Source organism: Pseudopodoces humilis, chromosome 3 (assembly GCF_049639895.1).
Source record: "Pseudopodoces humilis isolate 2021_Gansu_Grassland_sample_001 chromosome 3, ASM4963989v1, whole genome shotgun sequence".
In the NCBI taxonomy this organism is placed as follows: Eukaryota; Metazoa; Chordata; class Aves; order Passeriformes; family Paridae; genus Pseudopodoces; species Pseudopodoces humilis.
Genome location: NC_142202.1, coordinates 63,404,372 through 63,421,751, shown reverse-complemented (window position 1 = coordinate 63,421,751; position 17,380 = coordinate 63,404,372). Strand labels below are relative to the sequence as shown.

Here is a 17,380-nt window from a genome sequence, read left to right as displayed (position 1 = left end):
CTGCAAGAAAATGTCATCAGGCATAGAGTTAGAGGAGTTGGTGCTGGAAAGTCAAATTTCCACATTGTTTCCCAGGTAACAGGTGAGTGTGTTAAGGCTGGGAGATGTCCAGACTGTGAAGTGGGACTTGGATATAGAGGCTTATCTTTGTGTGTGCCATTTGTTTTTGCCCTCATTTTCAGAGTCCTAAAATAGATCTAATTTCCCTTAGTGTTACATAACAGTGAGTCAAACCAGCTTTTAAATATCTTTAATTATTTTTAACAATAAAATTTCTAGTTAACACAATTAAAGTAATGAATGCAGCTCTCTATCCTTGCAGAAAAGGCTCAGTGGTTACCTGCAGTGAGCGTGCAGGTGACTGCTACCAAAACTGATCCAAACCCTGTTTCCTCTCAAGCTAGACAAGATGCTCCAGTGCAGGAGATCCAAACTTTCCTATCCATGATGCTGGTGTCTTTCTGTGTCTTTATATTTTCTCTTTATTCTCTGTGCCTATCTTCATACTCCTGCAAGCTCTGGTGCAGCCTCCTGTGGAAGCTTCTGAAGCCCTGCAGCTTTGAGAGTTGGCAGCGGTCGCCTGTCTATGGAGATCATCAGAGCTGGTGTCAATTTGATGTGGATTTAAACAAAGCTAGGCCTGCCAGGTTGGACAGAGAGTTACTTGCTTGAATTTCAAAATTTTGACTTCTGGCTTGATTCCTGCTTCAGGCATTAGTTTGGATCTCTCATTTGAAGAGAAAATATCTTCCCTACCTGGCTGGATGCCATGTCCAGGGCAATGCAGTGTGATCCTTGCTGGGAATACTTTTCATCTGCAGAACTTGTAGGTGATGCAAATACTTGTGCACGTGTTTTGATAGTAAATAGCATTTGTACTTGTTATTGCTTTGTGTAGTACTGAGATGCACATGCCAGTATGATAGGTATGGGTCATGGAAGAATTATAGCTTGTGTTGACTAACTATATAACTATAAAACTATTTACAGCCTGCTGATCATGCAACAATGCATCTGTTTTATAAACTTTATGCTCTGTTGGAATAAACTTTGTAAGGTCCTTGCACGGATGCTGAGTTATATTAATCTGTCAATGCTTGTTTAACAGTGGTGTTGCAGAAAAGATAATTCATTTTTTGACAATACATCTACATCTATATTTATGTTAGTGCCAAAGAAAACCAACACAATGAGGGAGCATTTTATTTCAAAAGTATAAAATGCTTCTAAATATTTTTTTTTTCTCTGTGAAATGCAAAACCATTTGAAGGTCTTGCTCACATTTTTGTTCACTATGAATTCAGCTTGTCTGTTAATCTAGCTCCTATTCCCACTGGGGTCTTACTGTTCACCCTACTGATGATAGGGAATAAGTTGTTTTTATTATATGCATGTGAACCCTCTTACATAGAAAAAGCATTCAGTAGATACTGAGTAGTAGAGAACTGTTTTCAGACAGTATGTTGTTTGAAAAAGGAGAATCACATAGCCCAGGTAAATTACTTTTTATCAGAAGTAGTTATTATCATCAACATTTACAACCCCCCATGTAGATTTTATTTATTTTGGATTTATCCAAATAAATCAGACTGGACTTGATTCTCACCTGATGCAGAGTCCAGCTCCTCAGAGATAGTTAAGTGGCTGTGACTGAGGTTCTCCAAAACCCCTCCTTGTTCTCATTGTATCTTCTGATCAGTGAGCTCTTCATGAGGGGTGTCCTTCACTTGTGACTGATATTCAGATCTGGGCTCTTCTCCTTCACTTTCCCTATTTACCAAATGTCATTAATGATCCCAGGGTTCTTGGTTGAAACCTTTGAGTTACCTGCTGAATTAACTGGAATATGGACAGAACTTAGTTAACTAATTAATTATAACTTACCTTAAATATAAATGACAGTACATTTCTCAGTGCTGTTGAAAAGGAACTGAATGATGCTGAAGACCTGATGGCTAAGAAAGTAATAATGATGCATATTGTGCATGGAGAATTGTTTGTATCTTGCAGGCATTTCTAGTCACCATTTCAGCCTATACAGAATATGGACAATAAAAATTTCAGCAGATATGATATGAACAGAAGCATTTGAGTGATATTAATATTTGTAAAAATAAAGCTATTCAGTAGAGGTCACTGTAGTGGACAAACACACGTCTAGGGACTCCTTAATATGTATTTACACAATAGACTTCATAGTGCTTGAGTAGCCACTCTGTTTAATTAATGGTATTTAAAAGATTTAATCTGTGTAATGAATAGAATTTAAAAAATCCATAGCTAACATTTGAAATTGAGTATGTTTGTTTTGTATGAGGCATAATAATTTAAAATTGCTTCATGTTCCCCTAAGTTTCTTGCTGGTTTATAATGGGCAGCAGCCAGTGGACAACATCTCTAAGAGAGTATAGCTATGCACTAATAAAACAGACATGCCCAGGGCTGCTCCCTTCTGCTGTAGTAGCTATGTCCTGACCTTTATTATTCTTGTTAACCTAAGCATATAGCTACATTCAAAGGTCATTTTGGAAATGGCGTTTGATTTCTGTTTACCTTCCAGACTTTTTGGGAAAGGGATGCTGACTGTAACTTGCTTTTAACAGTTACACAGTGTAGATAATTGAGTTTCTCCTCCATGAATGTTTCGGTGCTGCTTGGGATTTTGTAGAATGTTATTTTGTGTATCTGTGTACTTATGGTACATTTTCTTAGGGAAAGCCCTGTCTCTGTAGTCAGAAATGACAGAGTACACTCGATACATTCAAACTATTGCAAGTCCACAGTGAGTTCAAGTGAGTGAGCTGTATGTGGGGAACGTTGCTTTGGAGATCTTTGGTGAGCCTGCAGTCACCCCTGCTGGCTGAGGTAGCAGGACAGGAATGTCACAGAGTTAGTTGAGCTCATCAGACCCACTTGCTATAAATTCTTATAACATTTGTAGTGATGACATGATCACATCTTACATCGGATAAGTTGTCGTGTCTGGTGTTTTCCAGTTCTTGATGACACTTTGAGGCAGTTGAATGCTGCTGGTGTCAGCTGAAAGTATAGAGAGGATTTAGATATACAGAGTGAGGTTCCTTGAGTTGCTATTTGACCAAATCATTGAGGTTAATGCTTCTCCATCTACAATGTCACTGCGGAACTTTATACACCCAGAAATGGTCAAGGAAACTTTGTTACTTTTTTCCTGCTGAAAGCTGGCAGCTGCAGTGAGCACACCAACTGTTCAGTTGTGCTGGAACTTTGGGGCAGAGTTGAGCTGGAGGAGAGGAACGAGTTACTGAAGTGCCAACAACCACTGGCCATCACTTTGGGTTCCACCTGGAGGTCATTCTGCATGGCCTCACTTTGCAGGTGAGGTCTGTCACAGTCACAGGACTGGGTGATGAAATTTGCAGCAGTGTGACAGCTTAAAATAACAAAGCAATCTGTTTGAATACTGAGGGTGTCTTGGGACACACAGGACTGTACTTGTCGGTGATTTATTTCATCACATAACTCTCCATATCAGATCTGCATGAAATTCAATTTCTTATCCTGGCATAAGCTTGTGTTGTGTATGATCACAGCAAGTAACAGAATGAAATCTGTTAGAATAGCTCTAAGATGCTGCATTCTTATCCACAAAAAAAAAGCCTATAGTTCTTCTAAAAATTTAAACAGAAACATTACAAACATTTACTCTGAGGCCTTTCTAAGAAGAATCACAAATGTTCCATAATGACTAAAAGAAAATGTTTATGTAAAATGTCTCCCTTCTAGAGATTTTTTTTTTATTTGAAAAGTACCAGATGGGTCAAAATTGAAGTGTTTCATTTTGGGAAAGCTTCCAGCATTGAGTGGAGCATTCAGATACCTCACCCCATTTACCTCTAGGCTGTATCTGTTCTCCAGGAGAGACTGTTGTGCACTGTAGGAAGAAATATTTCAACTAAATAACAGTGTCTTTGTAAGGAAATGGAAGCTTAGAGCACTCAAACTACAGCTCCTAGGGCAATAGCAATAGCTAGGAAGAATTCTGAGATAATTTCCCCCTGCTTTTTTTTTTTTACATCTACCTTCCTTCCCTCCACCCAGTGAACTCAAATTCTAAGGTAGCCTTTGCATTTTGTATACTGGCAGAGGTTTAGCTGCTGCGCTCTTGTCAAAGAACATTTAAATATTCATGCTGCCTTTAATTTTAGTGCTGAAAGACTGTAGTAGATACGATGATGCAGGAATTTGGGCTCAGAAAATGGAAGATTTTTTAATGCTTCGGCTACATGTGAAGATTTATCAGCCAGGCTCCAAAACGGGCAGAGATGACTGAAGTACTGCTTTAAATTATCTATTTCAGGAAATACACAGCCAGGATCTTTAAATGGCTAAGTGTACAGCTGGTATCTGATATCCAGAATGTGGCTCAAAGTGTTTATTCAGGATGAGAACAGTTATTATAGGTCTATAGTACTACGAAGATATATGCACATCAGCAAATTTCTTTGTCTGAATTGCCAAAACTAAGGTTAACAAAGAAACATGTTAAAAAATATTGTATGGTTATTCCAGGTTGGATTTAATCACATTTAAGGGAATTTAAATGGTTTATCTGTGTGTTTCTTATTTCCCTGTGTGCTGGCAGTAGGCAGCCTGTCCCCACACTGCCAGCATCTGACTGATTAATTGGTCTCTTGCTTGATCTGTTTTCCTTTTTGTTTATGTATAACTTATTCCAGTGCTTTCCCTTTTTAATATGGTAGCATCAAATTTGTTTAAGGTCTGTGAACTAATGTGGATTAAAAGTCAAGCAGCAGCAGCTCTAATACATAATTGATCTACCAGTAGGACACAAAGAATTGATTCTGGTTCCTAGATAGGAAGTGCCTTTTTTGTCCTACGCTGGTAGTCAAAGCTGTTAAATGTATGTTAAAGTGATTAGGCTACTGGAAATTGCCAAATTATCCATGTTAATAATTTTTTTAAGATACTAATTTTCCATTTTGAGGCATAATGATTTTTATACACAGACACACATGCTCTCTGTTTTGACACATTCCTTTTAGATTTCAATGCAGTTCTGTTCATTGGCAATTGAAGATGTCTTAAGTCTAGGAAATGTGATACATTTTGAGTCTGTATCTGCATCCAGCTGTGACCTCACACCTGTTCATACCTAACAGAAGATTTTGCTGCTTAAACTATTTTTTTGTACAGAGGCAAGAGCTTTGTGACATGGTCTCAACAACAGCATCCATTTGTGAATGGATAGGTTGAAAGAGGCCGTGTTTGCTTATATTAGCATTGGCTCTGATTTTATTTCAGCTTCTCTGTTGCTGATTCTTGGCTGTTCAGTTAAGTGGAGGTAGAAGCTTGTTTAGGGTTTAATGTTTAATGATACTCTCTCACTGAAGTGAGGAGTTTTGTATTTTCAGCCTCCTTTGGAGGTGCACACGGTGGTCGCAGCAGGGGCCTTCACAGCTGTAGCATGGGCGACGCGGCTGCACGGCCGTGGCACTGATGGCATGGATGTGCCGGATTGCACGGCACGGGGCCTCGTGTGGTGCTAGTGGATGGGAAGCAAGAGACAGCCAGCAGGGTGTCTCTGCCTTCCATTAAGTCCACTCACGCATGCCACATGCTATCATCCCTGTGCTGGGGATTTAATTCTCTGGTTAGCATCAACCACTAGCACTGGAGTGATAGGAGTAGAGGAAAGCAGAAAATTTAAGCCACGCTGTAGAAGAGGGCTGCAAATCAGAAAGTGGCTAAATCAGAAAAGTAGAATGGAAGGTGAGGGAAGTAGGATCTTTTTGCACACATTCTTACACTTTCTGTAAAAAGTAGGTTTTACACTGGTCTAGTATATTATATTGCGCTTAAGATGCTACAATTTGAATAAGGTTTTAGCAGTAGAGCAATAAACATTTTGCAGTGTCTAGTTATAAACATCTGAAAATGTTACATATGCAAAAGCAATAGTTTTGTAAATAATGCTATATTTAGAAAAAAGACATACTTTCAGATGCAATCACCCTTTGTTTTGTTGCTAGAGCTAAGAGCAGAGCAGCAAATTGTCCATTTCAAAATGGGAATTGAACTTCTTTCCTAGAGGTGTCGTTAATGAATGGAGTTAATTTGACTGTTGCTGACTTTCCCTGGTCTGTGAGCTGCCTGTGTTGCCCTCTGACATTTCTGAAAAGACAGGCTCACTGGTGGTTGCCAGAACTGGGCAGGCAGCTCATTCCCAGCCTTTGGAAACTAGACTTGTTCATTGTTGTGCAGACAGCTTGGCAGTGGCTGTGTTCTGTAATCCTGGTTCAGAGAGTGTGATGCATTAAATGTCAGGGTTTGCAGGTAAGGTAAGCCTTTGTTTAGGTGGAGAAATCCAAGCACATTTTTGACAGTCACTTGTTAAGATGAGTGACCTCAGCCAAGCCAAGAATGACTAACTTGCATAGGGTAAATATTAACATCTACTAGCAAATTGTTTTTTAATTGCCTTTGAGGAGTCTATCGTGACACTGGTTACTTCTGCCGGTGAGGAATTTCAAAAATAGCACAACTGTGGTAAGTGGTTTGAAAAATACCAGGTAAAAAGATTATTTAACCTCATTGATTTTATATTTTTCATCAGTGTCTAAGCTGTTTAGAACTGTGTGCTCCTATATGGTTTCCTTATGTTCAGATGGACCCTTCTGTGTTTCAGTTTGTTCCCATGGCTTCTGATCCTATCAATGGGCGCTACTGGAGAGAGCCTGGCTACAGCTTCTCATACCCTCCCTTCAGGTGTTTATATACATCACTGAGATTCCCCTGAGTTTTCTCTCCTCCAGGCTGGGCATTCCCATCTCTCTCAGTCTCTGTCCATATGAGAGGTGCTCCAATCCCTGAGTCATCTTCCTGGCCCTTTGCTGGACTGTGTCCAGTATGTGTCTGTCTGCTTTGTTCTGAGAATCCCAGTGCTGGACCCCACATTCCAGACAGTTTCAGAGTTGAATTCTTTTATCTGTGGGTATCCATGTGATGTGAACTGAGGCTACTGTTGTTTTCTCTTGCTGAGAATACATTCACATGGATTCCACTTTTATCTTAGCAAGAAAACATTTGCATTTCTGGTTTTGATCTCCCAACTCCTTGAACATGAATTTTCAAAAGTATGATTTTAGGAGAGCTCCTACATCACATTTCTTCATTACTGGCATATCCTGTTAGGACAGCAAACACATTAGCCTTGCCCTAGATGTGTATGGTAAAACATGTAACTGTTTATTTTCCCAGTTGTTGTGAATCTCTGATTTTTACTGGAAGATTTCCTCCATAGAAGCTAGCACAGAGACACCCATGCTTATATGGCTTTACAAAGACAGGGGGTTGATGTCTGAAGTTAGAATTAAGCAGCAGTGATTTAGGGACCTCTAGAGTAATAACTTGAATGAAAGTTCTCCCTCAAACAATATTGAAATTCCCAGGTACCAGTGTGTACCCCCAGCAGTCATTCAGGAGTGCAGAAGAAGAGGGAAGCTGAAGTGGAGCTAGCATGTGGGAAGTCATACCTTTTCAAGCACCTTTGTAACAACAAAGTGTAGCTGAGCAGTTCAGACTAATGCTTTCTTTAAAGCTGAAAGGTTGAAATAAATCTTCTTTCTGTACTATGACAAAGATACTTGAACACTTTTTGGAAATAGATTTGTCCTGTGGGGAACTGACCTCTTGAAACTATGTATGCTGCATAGTTCATGATACCTCTACTCTTAATAAAATATAATACTTATTAATGGATCTCAAGTCAGTATTCAATTTCCTCAGTAATTTAAAGCTTAATTATGCTGCATTCTAGATCTCAGTAGCTGTCCTCAGCTGATTTTTCTTAAGTCCATATCGCTCCAATTTTACAGTTCAGTTCAATTCTCAGGACTGTCATTTGCATGGAGTGACAGGTTAAAATTAGAGGGCTAAAATGATTGCGGCTCTTAGTACTTACTGCAGTGATGGAGATTGATTCCTCATAGTATGAAGAAACACATGGCTCATAAAATGACTCTTGAAACACTATAGTTTTCAGTTTATTGTATTGTTGTAAATTGAAACTTGCAAAGGGCTAATCCAATTTTAATGCATCTTGTCTGAAACTGAGAGTTGCATTTTTGGAGGAGCTTTCAATGATAAAATTGTAGACACCAATTTAGAAGTTCTCCATTTTCAGGGGAGAAAGAGTGAATATTATGGTAGGAGAAATGGTGTCTTTCAACTCAGTAACTTCCTGGCACTGGATAGCTATGCTGTGCTATTTGAAAACATGCATTTTTCCCTCTCTTCAGGATCTTTCTTCACCTCATCCATCTGCAGACCTGTGCATCCCATTGCCTGGACAAGTTCAGATTAGCTTCTTGCAAATTTTGACAGAAGGCAATCCTGAACTGAAAATCCTTAGGCTCGGTCTGGTTTTAGGAGATTGTCAGCTGGAATTATATACAAAATTACATAGAAGATACAAGATTTGGTATTTATTTACCCTGTTTGAGTTTAGGTCTGCAAAATCAGTCTTGACATGTAACTGTAAAACATGGGTCCTCCATGCAGGAATACTTTATATTTATCTTTCCCAACCTTCCTGTGGAAATTTTGAAAAGAGGCTAGAGAGGGAGCAAGATGAATGTTTTTTTCTTGTGCATCGTAGTAGTATCTTGATATCTCTCCCTGAAATCCTTTTTTTTATTTAATCTCCTCTGCTCCTCACTTTGATGTTATTTCTGTGGTTTCTGCCTTGCTTTGTTTCTCTCAGTCCTCATCTTAACATTATCCTAAAATATTCATTCATTCACAGGTGCTGTTTAACCTACTCATATTTGGAAGTGGTCAGATATAAGGAAGGGGGTGGTATCTGATAGCTATTAATGCTTCTCTGTGAAATGACCTCAGGCCTGTGGGAAGTTTTCTGCATGATGAAAAGCATCTTGACAGTAATCCTGTGGTCAGCAGTTTGGCAGAGACCAGGGGCTGTTTGGACAGTCTTACTCACAAAAAGAGGGTGGCTTCAGGACGAGGGTGGTACAAGCTTAGATGCTGGTGTGGCATTTCAGCTCTTACTATGCAGTCCCTGGCCAAAGACTTCTGCCTTCAGGAGCTAGAGTATGGAATCCTTTATGAACAGTAATTTTCCACATTATTTTTATTCCACCAGTATTATGAAAGTATTGCTACTGTATTTATGCACAACAGTTTGCAGTATAGTGTTTTTTTTTTCTTTGTCTGTAATCTTAATCTAATAAGACATTCACAAGCTGCCTGGAAAACAGACGTGTTTTTCCCCCATGGGAATTTCCATAGAAGAAATCACTGTCTAATAATTGTCTATTGTAAAGAATGATTTTCATCACAGGGTAGAAAACAGAATAGAAGAACCTATTTCTGTCCTCGTTCTTATTATTTTTCTGGCTGTGCTGATTTGGAAAATAGCATCAGTCTGTAAAATCTTTTGGGATCCTTTCCCCCTTTTTAATGTCTTACATTTCAAATGAAGTCTTAGAAATTAAGAAAAGAGGCAGTGCTGATAGTTGAGAACAGTATTGTCTTTGAAAACCAGCATTTTCCATTTCTTTAAAATTAAAGCCTTCATTTTCAAGCCAAACAAATAGGGTAAGCACCAATGTTCAATACCACAAGTCCCCATCAAAAGGAAGAAAAATTTTGAAAAGAATTTCACAATTTCTGATTAAAACGTAAAAAAAAAAAAAAAAGTCTAAACCAATTGAAGTTAATTTGCAAAGAAATAAAGTAATTTCAACTTAAAATGAAGGTTTTACACAAAATACTTTCTTTATCAAGTCCACCTAATTAAAAACTGAGAGTGATATAAACCCTTTATCCAAACAGTGAAAGCATGAAATCTATGTAGGTTTTAAATTTTATTATATTTATATATAAACATGCAGACACATGTGGTCAAATGACTTTTAAATCCCACCTAATTAATTTAAACAATATATAATTTTTATGAGTAGCAAATTAAAATGAAAAAGACTACTTGAAATTAAAACAGGTACTTCAATAAAAAAAAAAGCAATATTCTCACTGGATAGATACCATCTCCCTTCTCATTTAATTCAACTTAACATAGTTCTATATGAGCTGTAAGATAAAATGACTAATAGAAATTGAAAGGACTGCCAAAAGTCAAATTCACTGGAAGCTTCTTAGCAAAATGACAACATACAGTTCTAGATAATTAAATCTTATTTTGTAGGAATGTCACTGAATGATGTTAATTTGCCTTTAGGTACTGTGCTTTTGGTTGAACACAGTAACAAAAATTTATTTGGGCACTTTTTATTTGTCTTAGAAATGGCTCAACATTGTATAGTAAAAATGAAAAGCTCAGACTTGGAGAGAACAACATTTTAGTCTTACAGAGAGAAATCACAAGTGCAGCTGATCCAGGCATCAAGCAAAATTGCACCACCCAAGACTTATTTTTTGGATCTGAACCTTGCAGAGCCTTAACAGAGAGGTACAGAGGGAAAGTCTCCTGTTGTTTGACAACCTGAAGCTTAGCTTCTTCAGAATTTCCTAATTTTATCAAAATGAGTTAGGGTGCTTATTCCCTGCCAGTCTTGTTGCATGTTTGGCTATTCAAAGCTGTCTACCAGCTTCCAGTCTAGTTGTGTTCCTGGTCAGTTTTCTCTCCTCTGTTTCAGTGTCAACATTGTCCTTTGTTTTGAAAGACTCTTTCCTCACCTGTTATTTATTCTCCCTAGTGTGTTTAGCCTCTGTTCCTTAAAAAAATCCAACCCAAATTCTTTTAGATGCCAAAGATTAACGTTCCAGTCTCTGAATCACCCAGTCCTCACCATTGATTCCAGTCATGTCTTGCACATAGGTGATCTTGACATAAAGGTTTGTTTATTTTGAGGCATTGCAAGTACTCATGTCATGGATGGATGCTGGCAGGAAGGTTGGCATTAGGAATTCCTTGTTCTTTCCTACCTTCAGTGAAAGTTACAGTTTGGTAGCAAGATGGGTGTCCTTTCCTGATGTAGATGGCAGTGACTCGTGGTTCCTCTGGTAGCTCAGCTCTTGAATACTAAGGATGTGAACTCTTCCTTCTAGTCAGAGCCTTTTTCTTTCCATGAGTTTCCACAATCTTCTCTTTAACATGCTAAAAATTAAGTTTAGTTGTGATGCATTTTGTAGCAGACAGAATGTTTGTTTTTTTATAGTGTTGCTTTCCATTATAAAGAAACTATTTTGGTTCATCATCATAATTTTTTTTTTTTTTTCTTCCTGAAGTGCTTGCCTTTTCAGAAAACCTAAAGGAGGGCTAATGTGTTCTCTTCAGGAATAGGTCTTAAGTCACAGTTAAGATATTAACAGTTTTGTATGCTTTCTTTGAACTTGCAGTTTTTGTTATGAAGATACAGATGTTGCAGTTTTGACTTTATCTTATCTGCAGATGCTATAGCCTGAATTCAACAGAGCACCCGAGTGCAGCCTTAAATAAAGGGTGTGAGTGTATTCATTGTGTTTGTCTAGAATTTCCTTTGAAGGACCCTCTCGACTGTCCACAAAAACAGTTTCACTGCACATAAGGACAGAAAACCCTCAAAAATAACCCCAGAGCACACATGCCCAAGCACTGTCTCAGTGTTAATATGTGGCAAGGTGTGTCCAGACAGTCTGTTTGCTGTCGATGAGCAGCATGCTTTCAAGGCTCTGATGACAATGGGCTGCCAAAGCACCTTTGGGCACACAGTGGTCTCAGCAGTTTCTAAGACTACATTTCGAAAAGCTGTGCAAACAAATTTGATTACAGTACTGAATTCAGCCAGAAGGGCTGCTTCATCAAGAGTAGACTTTAGAGATTTAAATGTAAACACAATGCTCAAGGAGTGAAGAATGCTGTGGCCTTTAAGTTCTTTAACATTTTGCATTTGGTAAAGATAAAAAGATGGGTCATTTTAATGATATGATAACAGTCCTGACGCCATTAAGAGGACTCACACTGGTTTTCAGTAGGAAGTTGTCACTTTATTCTCATAAGTGCAGTTGAAAATGGCATATGCTGGTTTTGCTGTTACTACCTGTGCTGTAGGAGTTCCTGCTGGCCAAAGTGGAGCAGGGGACTCTGTGAAACCCTGAGAGCTGGCTCAGGTGATGGCCGAGCCCAGCACAGGGTGGAATGTGGTATCTGGCAAATAGAAACCTGGCTTCTTAGTATGTGCCAAGGGTGGTAGCAGGCAACAGCAGCTGGGTCCTTGGAGAGAAAGCTTGTAAAGATAGTTTGTATAAATTATGTTTGGCAGAGAGGTTCAAATTGCTGGTTTGTGAGTCTACAGAGGTTAAAATTGCTGTGCTGTGAGTCCACAGAACCATTTCACAAGAGATGGAAACCCAGAGAGGGATCATTCTGTGCTGCTGTCGGTGCACTGGCAGTCCCCCAGTGCTGCAGACAGTAGGGTAGGGTCATGCCTCTTCCTTGGCAGCCTGCTGTTAATTTTGTCGCTTGCAAGCCTCATATCATGGGGCCTGTGGTCTCTGATAGTAGCTGCCTGCTTGTCTGTGTCTGTGGCATGGCCATGTCACAAACTGTGCTCATCAGAGACAGGCAAAAGTTATGTTCTGCTGCTGGAAGAGAGGTTACAGTGAATGTGAAGAAAAATCCACCCACTGTGTATATGTAATTAGTTCTTTTTTTCAGTTTGGTAATACCCCATCAGACTCATTGCTTTTTCGGTCAGAAACACAGCTCACTTTACAGCTGATCTCCATTTCTTACAGTTCTCTGACAAGAGATTCCTTTTACTTAGAATTCATGGGTTACAGGCTCATCTGTTGAAGTGCAGTATGTCTGCAGAAGCAGTTGTGACTGCCACTGTGCTTGTAACCTAATCTGCATAAAACCCCAGAGGAATCAGTGATTTGAAAGAAATTCCTACCTGCTGTTTGTGTAGGATGACCATCTGTCTGGCAAATCCCCCTGTGGAAATCAGGTACATCTGAGAAGAGCAAGACAACCTTCTGACACCTGTTTCTCCAGCAGATGTTGTTGCTTATTCTGCTTTTTTATTTTTTCAGAAGGTGCTTTTGAGATTTGCTTTTGGATCTACTTTCAGGAGCTTTTGAATACTGGTCTAAGCACTGCGTACAATGCAGGATCATTGTGACCAAATCACCCTTTCTCTTTTTTGGCACAAATTTTTGGGGGTCCTAATTACACCTTAGGAAGTGCTTCTGAATCTGGGCACCACAGTTCAGTCACAGAGACTGATGAATACCCATCTTCTTCAGTTCCAGAAAATGCCTTTGGAATTTCTGGGAGACACTGAAACAAACTGGCTTTCACCTTCAAGTGGCATCTTCTGTTTGAGGGTCATTCCACATATATTTGTGATCCTCCTTGTAAATGGTTGCCAAGATACAGAAGACAGTAGACGTGTCAAATTGGTACTTTTTAAGGATAAGCCTTTTGTCTGCTGGAAATTTTATATCTTTAAAAAGATACAGAGCATTCTGAGGCCACATTAGAATATAAATGCCTTTGGCACTCTGCTCTGAATCTGTGTTCGTACATGTCAGTTTGCCTATTGAGATCATCTTATTCACAAATAGTCCTCAGTTTCTGTGTGACTCTCAGCTCTACTGAGATTTCTGCAGCTTTAAGTATGTGCTTTTTTGTGCATGGTATGCAGCATGGAGCACTCTTTGCTGGAGAACAAGCAGTGGTAATCCAAATAAACACAACTGTCTGTAGATTAATTGTATCTCCTGTAACTAAAGGTTAAGGTGTCATTCGGTGATTTATCCTTCCTAATGGATTTGTTGGATCACTATGATACAAACATAATTTACTACCTTTTGCACATCATAGCTGTGTCCTCAGAATGGTGTTTGGGGATTTACAATACAGAACAGGGTGAATTATGTGTCAAATTATCAACCATCCTGTCTGACATTTTGTTAGTGCTGACAGGAATTGGGCATTTAGCAGAATGAGGCTTCTGCAGCGGTCTTTCAATAGGATTGTTTTCTTTCAAACCTGCTGTTAATCAAAAGTTTCTGGAAAAAAGCTGCAAAACAGACCATTGATTGCATTGACTGTTGTGCTCTGGCCAGCCAGACGTGAGTGGTGAGTGTTGTGGTTGTCATCCTTCCTGTAAATTATTGTCAAGGTACTGCCTCCTTGATGGGAAATCCAGCAAGTTCTTAAAATTTGAAGGCAAGAGGTACCTGGCTGTAAAGAGCCCCTGGGTTAGGCATGCCTGACAGGATGTGAATGGATCCTTGGAGAGGAGTAAGTGATTTGTACTTCATTATTCCCACAGGTCTAAACACATTCACAGAACTAAAGAGGTACTGCGGATGTGCTGGCAGTTGCACTTTTTCAAAGTCTATTCCTATCTGGAAACATTTAGTGAAAGATTTCCTTCCTGCGGTTTCTGCCTTCCTTTTGTGACAGTTCTTGATCGGCTGGAATAGTTTATAATTTTTTTTCATGGCCATTTTGTTGGTGTACGCATATGACCGTATGCTTCAAGTGGTGCTTTGCAGGTTACATCAAGGCTGCTGGGTGCCTCTGTAGGGCCTTCTCTCTTGTCTCCAGAGTAGGCAGAATAGGTTTATTTGCACAAAGCATCATGTCAGACCATTTGATTGCCTCCTTTTGAGCCTTTGATCCCAGTGGCACAGACCTGAAGTTGCCTTTATTGCATCCACATAGGTGGAGGAAGAGAGGAGGAAGAGGAGGAGATGTAGCTGGAAAGGATGTCCTGGTCAAATGGGAGCTGCTGCTGTGAGGAACCTGGTTTTGATCTGAGTGACTACCATGGCTGCCTATGCTGTGTCACCTGTTGAATTAAGCTTCAAAGCCATTAATTTAGTACATCTGTATAACTAAGAGAAGGTCCTTCACTGAGAAGGTTCTGACATAAGCCATGAAAACAAAAGAGTATGTGCATCAACTGCACTTGTTTGCATCTCTTTCCTCCTTCCTCAATGGTGCAACCCTAGGAAAGGACCTGCCTTATTGCATTGTTTGCAAAGACAAAATGAGGACAACACAAGGAATTTGGCAATTGTATTCCAGGACAGAGTGGCTGCCCTCCTCAAACTGCCAAACCCTCTGGCATATTCTCTTGCCTTAGAAACTCAAAATGCATATCAGAATCTTTTCCTAGTGAGTTATCTGCCCCTTGTGATTTTCAGCAAGTAAAAAAGAAAAGCCATTGCTTCAATACAGATATGCTGTCCTTACATTTAAATTCCCAGAAGGCCTCTGACTATGTGACAAGAATTACTGTCATGGATATTGCATAATGGTTTATGCATAATGTTTAATGCAGTCTCAGTTTTATGAAATATGGATAATATTGGAGACATTTTGAATAGTAGTTTAGATTTACACTTTCTTTTTAAGGTGGAGACGAGGGACATTTTTAGTGCTCTTCAATGACACTGGGAGAGTTGAGATTGTTACTATTAAAAATGAATAAAATCCATAGAAGTGAAAAAGAGAAAAATATATTGCATGGATGGATTATGAGCAAATCATAAATGTTTAAAGCATTTCTGGAGGTTAGAAATGCTCTGCCTTTATTTGAATAGCAAAGCTATCTCAGTGCACTTCCTCCACACAAGGTGTGTTGCTCCTTGGTGTGGAATGCTGGAACTCAGCCGAGAGGACACAGTTTTGAATAATCTTTCTTCTTGTTAAAGGTTTATTATTACAATGAAGGCATTCTGGGAAAAAACAACAAAACGCTATTTGATGCATGTGCAACATATGTTAAGAATTGGCTGAAATTAAATGTATTTGTTTTGTGACACACAGGACAGCTTTCCAGCTCGGTTTGGAGGAATACATTTTGTCAATCAGCCGTGGTATATCCATGCTCTCTACACAGTTATCCGGCCCTTTCTAAAGGAGAAGACACGAAAAAGGGTATTCTTCTTTTTAATTGCCTGTTTCCTGGCTGTTGTCATCAGGAGATGCATCATACTCTAATAAAGTAGATTAACATGAGATAGCAGCTTGCTATTGGTGGAAATGTTTAAATATATCTGTGTTTTAAAGGGTACCTTCAACTGTTTTAGAAACTTTAGAACATTATCCTTTAAGGACACAGTCAAGCAGTGCACTTAAATGTATTTTCAAATGTAAGCATATGCTTGCTCCTGGGGCTGATATGTGAAAAAATATTGTCAACATTATGGTTTCTATTAAGATTGTATTCAATTCTGTTCTGTTTAATTTCTGTAAAAAATATTTGTGTCTTTCTTTTAAAAACAAAGTTAGTGACTGTTACAAAGTCCTATCCTAGTGTGATTTCCTTGACATTACCATGAGCTAAAATACCCAGCTGGCATCTAGTAGTATTAGTTTGCAAATACTAATTTGAATGAAAGTCAGTAGAAGGGAATTTGTGTGCATGCATCTGTGCATCAGCATGAGCAGCCTCTGAGATGTTGCTGAATTTGTACCATTTGCACCAGTGCAATTAAATTAGAGCTTGGTGGTGATAGCATATAGAATGGTATTATTTCTGTAACAGGAACTTTGTCATCCAGGAAAACACAATCAACATCATGTACAGGGGCAGTACGAAGAACGTGATTATATTTTTTATGGAATCAGCTCCCTAAGCAGCTCTCTATTTTTTCTCCTCAAACACACTCTGCAAGGCCACAATGATCCTTGGTGTTGAGCTGGTTTTTACTGACAGGTTATGCTTGAGAGGCCTCTGGTATTTACCGATTTTTGAACTATAGATCACAAAGCCTTTTATGTAATATCTGTTCTAAATATGCAAATAAAGCCCCATTTTGCAGGATTCAGTTGCACTCTGTTGACTGCAGCTTCTGCAGAGAACATCGTAGTGCCAGTTATGTCTGAGGCCTTTTCAACTCAAGTGCTGCATATGCAGAACTAGGGAGTAAAGTGCAGCCATAGGAGTGTTACAGCATTAAAAATAAGTGACAAGGCAGTTGAGGCTTATCAGCTAGCATCTAAATTTTTATTTAGACACCTGAATCAATGTCATATATTCTCAGAAATGCTGACTTTTTACAACTGTTTTTTGTCAATACCAAATACCTATAAAACGTAGTTAGGTGGTTAAATATTGATTTACACTTGTAAATATAGTGTCAAAATGTGAAAGTTATTACCAGCACATAAAGCTTAAAATTAGCTTAAAAAAAAATTATTAGATGCAGAACAAACAATAGGGAAAAAAAGCTCCAAACCCAAGAGAATTCTCTTTAGATTTTTATCTGTTGTTTTTATCCTGAATTATGATTTTTTTCAATTTGTCATGTATATTTGCAGCTGATACTTATATTCAGATAAATGCAGTACTAGGCATATATAAAAACAATTGCTAAGAAATGAAACACTTAGCTGTGA

At 38.8% G+C, this 17,380-nt stretch overlaps 1 protein-coding gene across 1 annotated transcript in view; it reads left to right on the top strand.

Annotated features, from left to right (window-relative positions):
- The window catches only part of CLVS2 (clavesin 2), a 52,377-nt gene that overhangs the window by 23,818 nt on the left and 11,179 nt on the right, over positions 1–17,380 (top strand). Inside the window, exon 3 of the mRNA XM_005518327.3 lies at positions 15,806–15,916. Coding sequence (XP_005518384.1) covers positions 15,806–15,916 — 111 coding nt within the window. The remainder of the gene's footprint in view (positions 1–15,805; positions 15,917–17,380) is intronic.